Raw genomic sequence first — 17,901 nt, forward strand, 5'->3', positions numbered from 1 at the left:
CTAAGAAACTGCAACCACAAAATAAAACCCAAGTGGGATGCCAAAACTGTCCTTATCATGTTGAAGACCGTTCTTCTGACAAAGATTTCAGATCAGGAAAAGTTAGGTAAGATCTGACCACTTTGAGAACCAACTTTGCAGAGAAAAAGGGCTTCCAGATATTCGTCCATAGCTAGAGGGCCGCCATAATCCTACAACATGTATAGGATTTGGTGACCCTATTTTTCCATAACAGTCGGTATCACAAAGCTCAGTTTCCCCATAATTTACTGTTTTGACCCGTTTGCTCAGCAGGTGGCGCCACGGCATTGAAACATCGACTTTACGTAGACGTCATCTTGGACGAACCTTCAATTCCTTCGACTTCTACTGTACAAACTTCTTCAGTAACCAGAAAATATATCTAGTGTAACACATCAAAAAGAAAACAAAGATGGAGGGGAACGAGGGGGATGCAGCTGCATGCTGTGAGAGGGGAGAGGGAGCAGCTGCAAAACAAGGTGTCACACGAGATTCTGAATGAAAAATACAGGTTTTATTTAATTCATAATAAATTCATACAATTATTAACATTTTCTTTTCATTATCTACTATATGTGTATTAAAAAAATCTCATTAAAATATGTAAAGTGCAAACGTTTCCTGGGAACAGTGGAGGCGGCAGGCTATCATTTTGTGGGTTGTATAAATATTCACAAGCAGGGATAATGGTCTAAGCCTACAAAATGGCTACATCCACTGAGTGCAGGCGACGAATACACTTCTAGCTCATGATTAGGAAGCCACAGCCCTGATGCTACATCCAAAAATCTCTGATGACCTATATTAGAAAAATTCTCATTTCAAACCACAGAAATGGTAATAATAGTGTCATGTCCTTCACATGATCACACAGCACTGACAACTCTTCTTTTTCCCAGGCGTGCTCTTATCCCGAGTCTCTGCCGTGTTAGATCCTTGTGGGCCCAGTTGGGCATCAGTTTCTGGTTGTTTGTGCAGGAGGGGCTGGTTTTCTGCAGGCATGCTTGCTTCTGTTGTGCCAGGCTGGTAGTGGTGGTTGGCTGATGGACCATGTTGAGAAGAATGATGGGCAGGTTCTTCAGAAAATGGAGGTCCTGGGGTTGTTATGACCATCACTTGGGATATCTGAACTTGGCTCACTAAATCCTCACATGGCAGTGATACACTGGGAACTTGGTCATTACATGGCGGTTTTGTACTCTGCTCCTGGTCGGATGACATTAGTACTAGGCTTTGGTGTAGAGGAAATGAGGTTGACTCCAAATCTTGTTTTTTGTCATGACCTATCAATACCAGCACAGGTTCAACAGGTTCCTCTTGGCATTTGGGGAGTGCAGATTCTTCATTTTGGTCATGATTTTGGTCATCTTGAATAATTGATACAGACACCTGCTTCTCTTCTACATCTTGGCTATTGTGAACTGAGTTGTCCCTCACCAGAGGTTCATCTTGGCTCTCATATTGGTTCACCACTACTGGAGATGGTTGTGTTTCATTCTCATTTTGGTCACTTTCCTCAAGCAGTGTTACCTTCACCAAGTTATGCTGACTGTCCAAATCATTCTTCATGTTTTCATTTGATGAATTTAGTTGTGAGACCTCTGACTTAAGACTTTCTGCATTGAAGCTTAGGTCTTTATGTTCTAGTTCCTTGGTGAGATGTTCAATGTTTTCCTCTTCAATCCTCAGTCTTTTGTCCAGATTAGAGTTCTGGTTTAAAACATCTTGGTCTGTATGTTCCTGGTCAAGACTTCCATCTTTTAACTCCTCATTTGGACTCAGGCTCTCAAATTCGTCATTCTGAGGTTTAAGACTATGATTTGAAGTTTCCATTTCTGTATCATGTTCTTTCTCCATAATATCAGTTTTCCTATCTGGAGATGTTTCATCTTGATTCTTTTTGATCAAATGATTAGCTGAAACTCTTATGCCTCGAGGAGCGGGTACTGGATGTCCCACCACCACATCCTTCGAGTCTTTTTGTGATGGGACAACCACTTCTCCCTGTTTTTCACTCTCTCCATTAGGCTGAACATCTTCTTCTATGACCTTGTGCTTTTCTTGAACTTCTCTCTTTCCATGTATCGGGTCTTTTTCAACAGGGTTTTGTTGGCTTCGATCACCATTTATAAGTTGTGTGTTAGGCCCCTGAATTAATAAAATATAAAAATCACACCCAATCAGATCATACCTTAGTTTTGAAATCATACAACACAAGACAGCATAAAAATGTTGGTCAAAAACGTCATTTTTGGAGCTACCTGCTGTTTCTTCAAGTTTTCAATTTTCAGTTCTGGGTTTTCCAAATAGACCAGTTGTAACTGGAAGCTGGAAGAAGAAGAGGACACGGTCACGTCCCGGCCGTCACATGAGTTTACGCCACGGTCAGTTTCTATGGCTGCCGCTGACTCACCTCTCCAGCTCATCTTCCAGTTGCTTTATTTTATCTTCTGTCTCACTTAGAGGATTCTCTGTTTCTGCACAGGGAGCTGGAGCCAGACCCTCCATCAACCATCGTTCCCGCAGAGACTTCCTCTGGGCAAAGAATGGGGGAGAAAAGAACCATATTAGATTTTGCGTCATAGATACTGAAAAATTTGTGAAAGATTTAGGACCCGTCAGACTTAAAGGGGTTCTTAAGAGTACACAAACAGCAACACTAGAGGAACAAGCAAGTCTCATAGTCCTCTCGAGAACTCTGACTGGCCCATGGACTGTAATACTGTGATATATAGGCCATTATTGGAAATACTACGGGCAACAATTGCTCCAACTACAATAGTTTAAGGATAATGAAGTTGGTGCAGTTGGCATAACAAAGTCTCATGGCAGCTCTCTTACCTTTAGTTGCTGCAACTTCAGTTTTTGCAGCTCCAGCTCCCTCTCTATCCTGTCCACCTCTCCCAGTAGTCTCCGCTTTTCCTATCACAGCAATAGAAAGTTTGAGATGAGATGAATATATCTTTTTATTTTTCCATTACATTGTATTCTAGAGATTAAGAAGTATTCACTAATATATCAACATTTGTAGATTAGACAGCAAGCTCTGCAGGCCAGAATGACATTATGTGGTGGATATACACTATTGTATCTGAACATTAGAGTGTCAGCTCCGCAGGTAAGGATCATGTCACTGTACCCCGTATATGAGGCTCGCAGGTATGGATCATGTCACTGTACCCCATATGTGCAGCTCGCAGGTAAGGATCATGTCACTGTACCACGTATGTGTGTCTGTGAGGTCAGCTCCTTCTGCTGCATCTGTGTATTCTGGACATTAGAGTGTCAGCTCCGCAGGTAAGGAACATGTCACTGTACACCTGTATATGTGGCTTGCAGGTAAGGATCATGTCACTGTACCCCATATGTGCAGCTCGCAGGTAAGGATCATGTCACTGTACCCCGTATGTGCGGCTCGCAGGTAAGGATCATGTCACTGTACCCCGTATGTGCGGCTCGCAGGTAAGGATCATGTCACTGTACTCCGTATGTGCGGCTCACAGGTAAGGATCATGTCACTATACTCCTGTTTGTGCGTCCGTGAGATCAGCACCTTCAGCTGCATCTGTGTATTCCAGACATTAGAGTGTCAGCTCCCTTCTCTTGATGTCTCGGTGCCTCCTGCTTTATCACAGCTGTGTCCTCTCAGTGTAAGAGCGTCAGCTCTTCAGACAAGGTCACCTTTCCTTTCTTTCCTATACTGTGGCAGTGACTATGTATGCGGTAGATTGTAAGCTCTTGAGTTCAGAGTCACTTACGGTGATTCCAAACAAGCGTTGGTTGTAGATCTGCGTCTCCCCCATCTTGATGCTGCAGAGGAAGCAGAATATTACCTTATTATGGTAGTAGGGTTTCACCACTTCCTGGCACAGCCGTCACCAATACCCATTTTCCTGCCTTGAGCGGGCACAGAGTGATACAGAATGAGAGCTGCACGGTAGAATACCCTCTGCAACATATCTGCCGCATGAACAATGTCTTGCATCCGTCCTAATTCCATTTTTTTCTAATAGTAAGTGCAATTGTCCCTCGGACATGGGGGAGTCCAAACCATGACCAGTTGCTAATGCTTCTGGTGGTCTTGGTCCCGTGAGTTAGAGGTCCTCATGCAGGCAGCCCCCCGCCACACCCCGGTGAAGCACTTTCAATGGCTTCTGCATACTAAATACGGATGCTGAACAGGATGGAACAAGGAGCTGTCAGCTCCCTCCTCCATCATCCTCCCTGTGCATCTGAGCCCTGGGGTCTCAGCGCAGCCTGCGGGCTGACGTCTCTACATCGCACCCGCCGTACAGAGCTTCAGGACACATACCTCAGAGACCGGAGCAGCGCGGGAACCGGGGAGAGGTGAGTAGTTTTATTTTATTTTATCACTGAGGCTGGCCTACTATGTGTGGGGGATATACTGTGGGGTCATCATAATGTATGTATGGAGATTTGGGGCCATCATTAAGTATAGGGAGCTTTGGGGTCCTAAACCATATGTGGGAGGACTTTGGAGGTGATTACACTGAGTGTGTGGGGGCTGTGGGGGACATTATACTGCGTAAAGGGCAATGTGGGGGACACTGAACTTTGTGGAAGGCTGTGTGTAAGCCATTATACTGCGTGGAGGGCTGTTGGGGCCATTACACTGTGCGGGGGCCGTTATAATTTGCTCAGTGCTGTGTGGGGGGCATTATACTGTGTGGAGGGCTGTTGGGGCCATTACACTGTGCGGGGGCCGTTATAATTTGCTCAGTGCTGTGTGGGGGGCATTATACTGTGTGGAGGGCTGTTGGGGTCATTACACTGTGTGGGGGCTGTTATAATTTGTTCAGTGCTGTGTGGGGGGCATTATACTGTGTGGAGGGCTGTTGGGGTCATTACACTGTGTGGGGGCCATTATATTTTGTGCAGTGCTGTGTGGGGGGCATTATACTGTGTGGAGGGCTGTTGGGACCATTACACTGTGTGGGGGCCATTATATTTCTTGCAATGCTGTGTGGGGGGCATTATACTGTGTGTGGGCCATTATATTGTGTGGGGCCATTATACTGTGTTGAGGGCAGTGTGGGGGTCACTATACTGTGTGGAGGGCTGTGGGGGCCATCATACTGTCTTGTAGAGCTGTCAGAGGCAATTATACTGTTGTGGGACTGTGTGGGCCATCAAATTGTGTTGTGAGACCGTGGAGGCCTTCATAATATGTGGAAGTCAATGGTAGCCTCATAACGTGTGTGGGGCAACTATGGAGACATCACTATGATTGGGGCATCATGTCTTGGGGCACTGTGAAGACATTATACTTTGTGGGTGGAGTACTGTGAAGTCGCTATACTGTATGTGTATGGCCTCACGTCATTTCTATGTACACCTATGGTCCTAATAACACACCTGGCACTAGTAAATCCAGTGACATGCTAGAAACCCCAGTAATAATGGTTCTACTGGTCTGGTTACATCATTGCTTCACTGATTCATCATCTACAATAAATCTAAGAGACTGAGCAGTAATAATCTGTCCTCTTCTGGAGGCAAGTACCAAGCAGAAATAATTGTACATGTAACGAACAAGCACAACCCCATTACCACTGACTGAAACCAGTACCAGGAAAGTAGAGGGTTTACCAAGATTGTACTTAACCCTAAACAGTAATCAGAATACTTCTGTTAAGATCTACAATATATCGTACTTGTCCAGTGTATATCACTTATATACTGTATATATCTATCTACATAATCGCCAGTTGGGACTTCCGGCCGCTGTCCCCGAATCCCAAAAGGCACTGCAACAGTTTCACTTGCACAGGCGCAGTTCGTGGCCGCAAGGACATTCACGTCACTGCTATTCTCGCACATGCGCAGTAACAGCCACAACTGCAGGCTCTACCCACTGCACTGCCGATGCGATAGCATTGGGCCTATTTCTAGTTTCTATATAAGAGGCAGTATTATAGTAGTTATATTCTTGTACATAGGGGCAGTATTATAGTAGTTATATTCTTGTATATGGGGGCAGTATTATAGTAGTTATATTCTTGTACATAGGGAGCAGTATTATAGTAATTATATTCTTGTACATAGGGGCAGTATTATAGTAGTTATATTCTTGTATATGGGGGCAGTATTATAGTAATTATATTCTTGTACATAGGGAGCAGTATTATAGTAATTATATTCTTGTACATAGGGGCAGTATTATAGTAGTTATATTCTTGTACATAGGGGGCAGTATTATAGTAGTTATATTCTTGTACATAGGGGCAGTATTATAGTAGTTATATTCTTGTACATTGGGGCAGTATTATAGTAGTTATATTCTTGTATATAGGAGCAGTATTATAGTAGTTATATTCTTGTACATAGGAGCAGTATTATAGTAGTTATATTCTTGTACATGGGGGGCAGTATTATAGTAGTTATATTCTTGTATATGGGGGCAGTATTATAGTAGTTATATTCTTGTACGTAGGGGGCAGTATTATAGTAGTTATATTCTTGTATATAGGAGCAGTATTATAGTAGTTATATTCTTGTATATAGGAGCAGTATTATAGTAGTTATATTCTTGTACATAGGAGCAGTATTATAGTAGTTATATTCTTGTACATAGGAGCAGTATTATAGTAGTTATATTCTTGTACATAGGAGCAGTATTATAGTAGTTATATTCTTGTACATGGGGGCAGTATTATAGTAGTTATATTCTTGTACATAGGAGCAGTATTATAGTAGTTATATTGTTGTACATAGGAGCAGTATTATAGTAGTTATATTCTTGTACATAGGGGGCAGTATTATAGTAGTTATATTCTTATACATAGGGGCAGTATTATAGTAGTTGTATATATTATTATACATAGAATTGTTATAGTAGTTATATTATTGTATATAGGGGCAGTATTATAGTAGTTATACTCTTGTACATAGGGGCAGTATTATAGTAGTTATATTCTTGTACATAGGAGCAGTATTATAGTAGTTATATTCTTGTACATAGGAGCAGTATTATAGTAGTTATATTCTTGTACATGGGGGCAGTATTATAGTAGTTATATTCTTGTACATAGGAGCAGTATTATAGTAGTTATATTGTTGTACATAGGAGCAGTATTATAGTAGTTATATTCTTGTACATAGGGGGCAGTATTATAGTAGTTATATTCTTATACATAGGGGCAGTATTATAGTAGTTGTATATATTATTATACATAGAATTGTTATAGTAGTTATATTATTGTATATAGGGGCAGTATTATAGTAGTTATACTCTTGTACATAGGGGCAGTATTATAGTAGTTATATTCTTGTACATAGGAGCAGTATTATAGTAGTTATATTCTTTTACATAGGAGCAGTATTATAGTAGTTATATTCTTGTACATAGGAGGCATTTCTTTTTTATTAAAAACAAATCAGTACATATTACTGTACATTTTGACCGAAAATGTCAAAACAGTAATCATTCAAAAAAGGCAATACAAGTCCAATCAAATAAAATGTTACAATACAGTCAGCTCAAGTCCATTGCTCTTAATGCTGTTCGCATTAGTTAATGTATTTTTTAAAGAAAACCCTGCCATAATAATACATAAGAGAAGCAGAGAAGTAGAACCCATCATCATAATTCAGAATTGTTCTGTCCACCACCGGTCTCCATGTCTGATGCTACATTAGTGTCTATGGGTAAGGGTTTCCGCTTTGTAAGCAGATGGTCCTCTATATATCTGTCACATTCTGCCTCTATTCATCTGTTAAACATGACCATCACACCAACACCGCTGCTGATTTTTTTTCTGGCATTTTGGTCACTGTCATATCGTTCCTCCTTTTGGTCTGCTTGATGTTACCATGATAAAGTAATAATGAAGAAACAGATGCACAGGCTTCCTGTGGCTGCTGTCCTTGGGGGATGACCTCCATTCTCCCCTGTGCCTCCTGCTGGTGTTACATGGCCTGACTCCTGGTGGATTTCTGGTCTAGTGCTCCTCTTCCTGAGCCTCTGCCTCTACCACCAAATCCTCATCAGGAAAGTCCCTACAGATGTTATGCCTGGCATCTGGACAGTCCTTGTGAGGGTGGCCAATCTTCCCACAAAGGTTGCACCTTATGTTTTGGCAGTCTGCAGCTACATGGCTTACTTCTGCGCACAGGCTGCACTTGACCACAGAACAGACATTTGCCAGATGACCGGCTTTACCACATTTAAAGCACTTGCGAGGCTGCCCAGGATAGACGCAAACACCCTTCTCCCTCCCAAAGAAGAAGGAGTTGGGTAAGTGGGCAGTAATGTTGTTATTCTGCCGTAGCTTGACCAGGACTTTCCACCCTCCCGTCCAGATACTATCAGGCCATGTGCACACGTTCAGTATTTTTCGCGTTTTTTCCGCGTTTTTTTCGCTATAAAAACGTGATAAAAACGTGAAAAAAACGCTAACATATGCCTCCCATTATTTTCAGGGTATTCCGCATTTTTTGTGCAAATGTTACATTTTTTTCCGTGAAAAAATCGCATCGCGGAAAAAAAAGCAACATGTTCATTAAATTTGCGGAATTGCTGGGTTCCGCACACCTAGGAATGCATTGATCTGCTTACTTCCTGCACGGGGCTGTGCACACCATGCGGGAAGTAAGCAGATTATGTGCGGTTGGTACCCAGGGTGGAGGAGAGGAGACTCTCCTCCACGGACTGGGCACCATATAATTGGTTAAAAAAAAAGAATTAAAATAAAAAATAGTGATATACTCACCTTCGATGGCCCCGCAGTCTTCCCGCCTCTCAGGTGCATGCTGCCGCTTCGGTTCCTATAGCTGGTGTGTGGTGAAGGACCTGCGATGACGTCGCGGTCTTGTGATTGGTCGCGAGACCGGTCATGTGACCGCGACATCATCGAAGGTCCTGCACACATATCATCTATAGGAACGGACACCGCTGAGGAGATCGGCTGTCTGCAGGTGAGTATAACCATTTTTTTTTAATTACTTTTAAACATTCTATCTTTTACTATTGATGCTGCATAGGCTGCATCTATAGTAAAAAGTTGGTCACACTTGTCAAACACTATGTTTGACAAGTGTGACCAACCTGTCAGTCAGTTTTCCAAGCGATGCTACAGATCGCTTGGAAAACTTTAGCATTCTGCAAGCTAATTTCGCTTGCAAAATGCTAAAAAAAACGTGAAAAAAACCTGAAAAAAACGCAAAAAAAAAAATGCGGATTTCTTGCAGAAAATTTCCGGTTTTCTTCAGGAAATTTCTGCAAGAAATCCTGACGTGTGCAAATACCCTTATCGTCTCGATTCTTGGTGAGATCAGAGACAAGGTCATAATGTCTCCGGAGCCACACCACAATGTCCTGCGGGGGAACAGCCTCATTTCAAAGGATGATATTTACAGTAACGTTATCTGGCCTGGAAATGGAAACAAAAATTTGTTCCAACTGTCCGTGTCCCTGAACTTGGGGAAATTGGCCCAGAATCTATCCTGATCAGGCATGAGCTTAAAGCTGACGTCATAGCCCTGTTTGTCTGGAAGATTAATCACTGCCAAGATGCTGACTGGCACAAACCCCATCTGGCGTTAGGAGCTACCTGACCACAAACCTCCTGTCTGGCAGGTCCTCCTTAGCACCTAGGAGAGAGGCCATAAGAGGAAGGAGCACCCAGCTGCAGCCGGCAGCGCAGGCCATTTACCTAGCTCTGCAACATCGCGAGAAGGCCACCCCTGCTATCGCGGGAAAACGACCGAGATCTCGGACGGCATCAGAGGGCCAGTCGGGTCTGAAGATTTGGTACGGGTCCCGCTGCCGGAGCGTGTGGGGCGGAAAGCAGATATGTCAGCAGGCCCTCCGGGCGGCGCTGCACAGTCGGCGAGACCCACACAGCCAGGAGCGCAGGTGCGGAGAACATACCACTATGGAATCAGCATGCAGCTGCAGACTCCTCGCTCTGGTCCCTCGGTGCCACAGGCCTAGCTGTCACCAGAGGTCATGACTGAGGAGGTGGGAGCAGCACCACAGCAAAGTGTTTCGGATGACCAGTGGTCCACAGATGGGAGCCAGCCCCATGAACATCAGGACACCGGACATGGTGAGATGCATCCTATGGATGATGGGGAGGTGGAAGAGGGGGCTCTACTCATTGATTCAGAGAGCTGTTCAGGAAGCCCTGGGTGGGAAGCAGCTAGATAATGGGTTGAATAGCCTTGTGGGGGGTCCCATAGGCCCCCTGATATTGCAACTTCGCTACTAAAAGAGGATATGATGTGCCACATCTCCCTCCTCAGTTTTCATTTAGATGAGGGGATTAAGGAGAGGATTTGGCGCAAGGAATATGTGAAGATCTTCTCTCTTCTAAAACGCCAAACGCTGCTTTATCTGAGAAGAATGAGGATAAAAGCAGATCTAGATACGGATAAACGCCGTAATACTAGGTGAGGGCTGTAATGGTTACAAGCATTTTCAATCTATTCAGCGGTTCTTGGGGAGAAGGAACAGGTTTGTGTACTGGGCTTTTTCAGCATGTAGACATAATCCTAGAAGCTTACAGACACATTGGGGGCTCCGCTTGGCTAACTTATGACCAGTGCTTCCGTCAGAAGTTGGCTGTACACCACAATGTAGTTTGGGGAGTCAAGGATGTGGGCCCCTGGATTAGTCTCATGCTCTCTCAGCATCAGAACTTTCAGAGGTCGAGCAACACGTACAGGGCCGCCATCAGGGCATTACTACCCTTACTTGTGTAAGGGGTTCGGTGATCAGAGGCAAGGAGAGAGGGCCCGGACTGACTGAGACAGCATGTCTCGCACACTTCGGGCCCCACCTCTTTTCCTCCAGATAACCGGGCCCCAGGGACAGGCGTGGCACTTTCCTGCTGGTCTGGAGGCATTATGAGGTGACTGCATCGCAGACACGATGCACAAGGACTTCAGCACTTGCTCTGTGGAGATCGGTGCCGCCTCCAGCACTGGCTCTTCTCTCACCCTCACCTCAGACACCTACTCCTGAACATGACAGCAGCAGCAAGAGATTGGAGCCAGGAAAGGTCAGCAATTCTAGAAAGGTCAGCAATTCTGTGATGCTGCCTCCTAGTGGCTCCAGAACTAGGGCTGCTCACTGGGCTGCAGGAGGGACCCCCACCCACACTATTGCTGTGGGAACAACCTGCCAGCACTGCACTACACTACACTGTCCTTCATTAACAGAAATACTGGTGAGGAAACTGCACAGTACAAGTCTCCCTGTACTCCCAACACCAGCGGCAGTCGGGACTGGGGGAGGGGGTGACAGTGTCTGCCCGAGAAGAGGAAGCAGCCATCATAGTTTTCTGCTGTGCTGTGGATTCTTCCTACTGATGTCTGCCCTGTCTGTCTGCTGTCCTGGGCAGGTGGTAAAAGCCCTGCAGCAGCATAGGTAAGTATACATAACAGTGTGAGTATGATAGTATGTAATATGTAGTGTACAGTATATGTATTTTCTTGTTTCTAAATGAGTGTGTATGGGTATACTGCAGATGAACCTTCTATATGTAATAGTGTATCTGTAGTGTATGTTGTATGTAATGTATCGTGTGTGTATATAGATATATATATATATAATATATATGATCCTTGTATATGTAAGGGCTGTCCCACACGTCCAGATAATTCCGGTACCGGAATAAATCGGTACCGGAGTTATCCGTGTCCGTGTGCCTGGGAACTCACGGAGGCCATACCTGCGGCACACGTGTGCCGCCCGTATGGCGAGTGGGTACCACACGGAGCGTGTGGTACCCACTCTGCATGGTGCTGAAGCTGCGATTCATATCATCCCTGCAGCAACGTTTGCTGCAGGGAAAATATGAAGAATAGTGTTTAAAATAAAGATCCATGTGTCCGCCGCCCCCCCACCCCCTGTGCGCCCCCCCCGCTGGTCAGAAAATACTCACCCGGATCCCCCGTCGGCAGTCGCTCCTTCCTGGTCTGGCCGCGGCTTACTGTATGCGGTCACGTGGGGCCGCTCATTTACACTCATGAATAGGCGGCTCCGCCCCTATTGGAGGTGGAGCCACATATTCATGAGTGTAATCGGCCGCATACAGTAGAGAAGCCGCGGCCAGACCAGGAAGGAGCGACTGCCGACGGGGGATCCGGGTGAGTATTTTCTGACCAGCGGGGGGGGGCGCACAGGGGGTGGGGGGGCGGCGGACACATGGATCTTTATTTTAAACACTATCATTCATATTTTCTCTGTAGCAAACGCTGCTACAGGGAACATATGAATGGCGGCTTCAGCACCATGTGGGGGGGGACAGCGCTTACTGTAGCGCTGTCTCCGGCACGCCACACGGACCCCAGACGGAGAATGTCTGTGTGAGGTCCGTGTTTTACACGGACCCATTGACTCTATTGGGTCCGTGTAATCCGTGCGCTCCCACGAACACTGACATGTCTCCGTGTTTGGCACACGGAGACACGGTCCGCACACGGTCCGCACAAAATCAATGACATCTGAACAGATGCATTGATTTTTATGGGTCTACGTGTGTCAGTGTCTCCGGTACGGGAGGAAACTGTCACCTCACGTACCGGAGCCACTGACGTGTGAAACCGGCCTAAGTGTTTCTGTAGTATATGTTGTATGTAATGTATAGTGTGTGTGTGTGTGTATATATATATATATATATATATATATATATATATATATATAATATGTATATGATCCTTGTATGTGTAATAGTGTATCTGTAGTGTATGTTGCATGTAATGTATAGTGTGTGTGTATATAGATATATAGATATATATGATCCTTGTATATGCAAGTGTTTCTGTAGTATATGTTGTATGTAATGTATAGTGTGTATATATATATCTATATATATATATATATATATATATATATATATATATATAGATAGATATAATATGTATATGATCCTTGTATGTGTAATAGTGTTTCTGTAGTGTATGTTGTATGTAATGTATAGTGTACAGTATATGTATTTTCCTGTTGATAAATAAGTGTGTGAGCTTATACTGCCTATGGTTCTAGTATATGTATGATCAGGCCCGAAGTCATAATTAACCCTCCTGGCCGCTTCCCATTGGACCCCTGGTGTAATAGACCCTCCTGATAAATGATCCTCAGGGTGCTGGTATATGTGGTGCCATCAGTGTAGAGCGACTGTAGAGCGGCCACGTCTGCAGATGAGCACTGCGCTCTGTACCCTAAAGCCAGCACACAATGTGGGTATGTTCATCACTCTGCCTGCCCTGTGATCTGGTGCCCTGGACTGTGGCTGCTGAAACCAACAGTAAACAAGGTAAAGAGACTGCAAACCTGTGTCCTCGTTCTTCACTGCGCCTCACACCATTCACCATCTACACACTGGGAAGCCCTGGGGATACACTTCACCTGTGGGAAGGTATATCATCTAGCTGCTATAACATCACCCCAGCAGACCCCTTAAAGCAGCGTCGGTCACCCTGACCGAATACCACAGGTGGCATCACAAACATAAACATTATCCCTTTAAATCCCTTTCCCTTTTATACGGACGTCCCAAGGCCAAGGACGGGTCAGCCACCGTGACATCCCCCTGTGAACCGCAGGACCCGGTACACAGTAACCCCTTGCCCTGACGGGGCGCTCCAATAACATACCTCATCTATAATGCGTGAGTAGACGTCATATACCTGTATACTGTATGTATATAGAAGTGAGCATTTTACAGTAGCCGCAAAATAATTTTTCCTTGCATTTTGAGCTATTGTGTGTTGTTTTAAAAAATTGCAGCGTGTCAATTCTTCCAGTGTTTTGCTGCGTTTCTTTTACCTTTTTAAATGAATGCAACAAAAATGCCCATAATGTGCGCAGCATTTTTCCTGCCAACACTCTGCATTTTATTTTAGCAGAAAACTGACATAAAAAGCAGTGTGTGAACAACTTCAGAGCACGGGCGGGATCCAGTATTTCTGCATTCTTAGGCTGCCGTCACACTAGCAGTATTTGGTCAGTATTTTACCTCAGTATTTGTAAGCCAAAACCAGGAGTGGGACAAATAGAGGAAAAGTATAACAGAAACATATGCACCACTTCTGCATTTATCACCCACTCCTGGTTTTGGCTACAAATACTGATGTAAAATACTGACCAAATCCTGCTAGTGGGACAGCAGCCTAAATATTTATCATTAGGTCATTATATAATGGACGGACTAGTCCACGCAGTAAAACCGCGGTAATTTCACTATATGTAGGTGTAGAGATGAGTGCGGTCAGGGTCCGCGCTGATTATCATGTCGGTTTTATGTGGCCGCTGAGGTCTCGCTTTATATTTTCACAAACTATTACCTGTGTGACACAACACCGCATGAGAGCCCCGTGGAGAGCGACTGCCGACGCCAAAGGAATGGCGCCAGCATGGGGGGTGAGTATAGACTTTATTATTTTATCGGGGCTGAACATTTACATCAAGAAGGGGTTGTCCTAGTAGTGGACAATCCCTTTAATATATAATGCCTGTGGACCCTTTGTTGTGCAGTTCCTCTTTTGCTACTCCTGTAAATGTGCGTATAGCGCCGGGCCTAAGCAGACACAACCTGTTACCTATAGGGCTACAGCTGCTGAACAAAGCAATTTACTGCGTGCCGTGCAATTCTCAGAGCTGCAGCTATCACTCGATCAATCAGTCGCATTGCAAACTCTGTACCCCAGGCCTAACTGACAACTAGGGATCACCGTTCCCCTCCTAAATAAGATGCGTCCATACAGTCTGATACTGTCGGCAGAGATCAGCAAAGGTTAGACTGGTAGCGACACAGGTGAATGGTGTCAGCCATTTGTCAGTTTATTCATAGATTTTCAGGAGAAATAACAGAGGAACGACATCAGGCAAAAAAAGCTCCATAATTGTTTCCAAGTACCCACTAACAAAGGAAAGTGAAGACAGCAGAAAGATCCGTGTTACATCTCCCAAGAACGGTCTGATCAGTGCTGTAGACTTGTAAAGTCCGGAGCTTAGTAATCCTCTGCTGACTGCCTGCACAGACCTGTCATCTGAGCACAATATGGCCACTTTATGGGGATATAAGGTTATATTAGCGTATACTTATCTCTAACTAAAGTACAGGTGTAGATCTGTATATCTTGACCATGTAATTAGAAAGTTTGTCCCATCAGGGATGTTTATGGCATATTGATGGGATATATCATCTATGTTACATACGGTACATAAAGGTCCCACCAGGGTCATTCAGACATTTTTGGAGTTCCTGTATAAATTAATGGAGAGAGCCACACGTGCTGCCACCGTTCCTTTTCTGGAAGCCACCGCTCGCTGGGTCTCACTTTTTTCCGTTCAACAGTGGAACATTAATCGGACATACGGATATATACTATATGACAAATAATAATAATCTTTATTTTTATATAGCGCTAACATATTCCGCAGCGCTTTACAGACGTTATCCTTTCAAATCCTTTCAGTTCATCATTATTATCCGTTCACTATATGGTGGTAATATGTGTTCTGGTCATGGTGTGGTGGTATTTCTCCCTTTTATGTGGTATTATTCAGTCACTATGTGGTGGTAATATGTGGTCTGGTCATGGTGTGGCAGTATTTCTCCCTTGTATGTGGCATTATTCGGTCACTATGTGGTGGTAATATGTGGTCTGGACATGGTGTGGCGGTATTTCTCCCTTGTATGTGGCACTATTCGGTCACTATGTGGTGGTAATATCTGGTCATGGTGGTGGTGTTTCTCCCTTGTATGTGGTATTATTTAGTCACTATGGGATGGTAATATGTGATCTGGTCATGGTGTGGTGGTATTTCTCCCTTGTATGTGGTATTATTCGGTCACTATGTGATGGTAATATGTGATCTGGTCATGGTGTGGTGGTATTTCTCCCTTGTATGTAGTATTATTCGGTCATTATGTGGTGGTAATATGCGATCTGGACATGGTGTGGCAGTAGTTGTTCCTTGTAAATGGCATTATTCGGTCACTACGTGCTGGTAATATGAGGTCCGGCCACGGTGTGGTGGTATTTGTCCCTTGTATGTGGTATTATTGGTCATTTAAAAAAATGTATGTGACACATTCCCTTGAAGGAAAATAAATAAAAATATACCTAAAAAGAGTGTTAGATATTTAAAGAAATTTTTAATAGGTTAGAACGGAGTATTACAGTCCCAAAAGAGTCTACCTTGTCGTGGTGGTGGCTGAAAAAATCTTTTGCTGCCTATGTATGTGATCTGGTGATGGGAACTGTTAATGTGTGATTGGTGAGGACGTGGTGCAGATGTGGAGTTATTCCAAGAGTTATTATTATTATTATTATTATTATAAGAGTGGGTGGTGGGACTGTGGAAGGTTCAAGGGGTGGAGATGGGGAGGAGCCTGGGTGGAGTCTCAAGGGGGCCCCGAAAATTTTGCCAGTATTTGGCCCTGAAATTCCTGGTGGCAGCCCTGAACACGTAGCTTGCGAGAAAAGGAGGATAGTTCTCCTTTAATGACGCAGGTTGCAAATGGCTGAACACATGTCGCTGCAGACGTGAGTATTGGGTGTTAGCCAGCAATCCTGGTCGCCCAGGAATACTAACAGCAAAGGATCGGTCTCCGGTGAGTCTATCCGCAATGCGACCGTTACTAGACATATTTCCAGACCGGGTGAAAGCTCGGTTAATCATTGAGGGGTTATCAACCTTTTTTTTTTTTCAGGAAATGGTTGCAGGTGCTTTGATAGGCTTTGTTCGTTTTTTTCGCATGAGGCCTCGGTTGAGTATATTTTTAAGGAATTATCGCTAGGCCGTATAGCTGGCCCATTTTCGGAACCTCTATTTCAGAATTTCAGGGTATCCCCCCTTGGAGTGGTGCCCAAGAAGGACCCTGGAGCATTTTGGGTTATACATCACCTATCATATCCTCCGGGTGGCTCCTTGAACGACGAGGTTGCATATTTTCCGGCGACGTTGACTTACATTTCTTTTGATATTGCCATTTCTATTGTCCAAAGGTTCGGAGTTGGTTGTGTGCTGGCTAAGGAGGATATCAAATCTGCATTTTGGCTTTTGCCTGTTTGACCCAATGGCTTCAACTCTTTGGGTTTTTGCTTTTGGGACAAATTCTTCGATAAATGCCTACCGATGGGCTTCAGCTTGTCATGCTTCTATTTCGAATTGTTTTCTCCTTTTTACAATGGGCGACGGAACATGCCATGAAGGCGGGGGTCTTATCAATTACTTGGATGATTTTTTTTTTGGCCCCCCCGAGTTCAAGCGACTGCGGTGCCTTATTGGGTACTTTTTGTCAGCTGATGTCTTCTTTTGGTGTTCCGCTAACGAAGGACAAAACAGTGGTGCCAGTGGAATGTTTTGAGTTTCTGGGATCGTTATCGACTCGGCTCGCATGGAGCTTAGATTGCCACAGGATAAAGTTGTTACACTCCATGCTACGATTTTGGAGGTTCTCCGGATGGAGAAGATTATGCTGAAACAGCTGCAATCCTTGTTGGGGAAGTTAAACTTTGCACTGAAGATCATGCCCATGGCAAGAGTGTTTTGTCATCGATTGTACTAAAGGGTTGTCTTCACCCTTTGCGCCTATTCGGATTTCGAAAGCACTTTGATCCGATCTAGAAGTATGGTTGCAATTTTTGTAGTCTTGCAATGGATGATGTTACGTTCAGTTGCTGTTTATTGAAGCGCCAGCTTTTGGTTTATCTACCGACTTGGTTCGGGTTTCAGATTTTGTAGGTTTTTGGAACCGCCAATGGGTTCGAGAACGGTGGACGTCGGACATTTCCTTTATGAGGAACTGGAAGTTTTTGAAAATTTTTGCCATTTTGGTTGCAGTTTTCGTGTGGGATCCGCGGTTATTGAATCGTAATTCAACTTCATTCTGACTGCAGAGG

The 17,901-nt window shown here is 44.3% G+C and overlaps 1 protein-coding gene across 1 annotated transcript in view; it reads right to left on the reverse strand.

Moving 5' to 3' along the window:
* Positions 1–513: 513 nt before the first annotated feature.
* PALM3 (paralemmin 3) overlaps positions 514–17,901 on the reverse strand; it is a 36,142-nt gene continuing 18,754 nt past the window's right edge. The window contains exons 2-6 of the mRNA XM_077261830.1: positions 3,780–3,831; positions 2,863–2,943; positions 2,435–2,556; positions 2,283–2,349; positions 514–2,169 (exon numbers count right to left, since the gene is read on the reverse strand). Coding sequence (XP_077117945.1) covers positions 880–2,169; positions 2,283–2,349; positions 2,435–2,556; positions 2,863–2,943; positions 3,780–3,824 — 1,605 coding nt within the window. The 5' untranslated portion in view covers positions 3,825–3,831 and the 3' untranslated portion in view covers positions 514–879. The remainder of the gene's footprint in view (positions 2,170–2,282; positions 2,350–2,434; positions 2,557–2,862; positions 2,944–3,779; positions 3,832–17,901) is intronic.

This window comes from Ranitomeya variabilis, chromosome 5, assembly GCF_051348905.1.
Source record: "Ranitomeya variabilis isolate aRanVar5 chromosome 5, aRanVar5.hap1, whole genome shotgun sequence".
NCBI lineage: Eukaryota > Metazoa > Chordata > Amphibia > Anura > Dendrobatidae > Ranitomeya > Ranitomeya variabilis.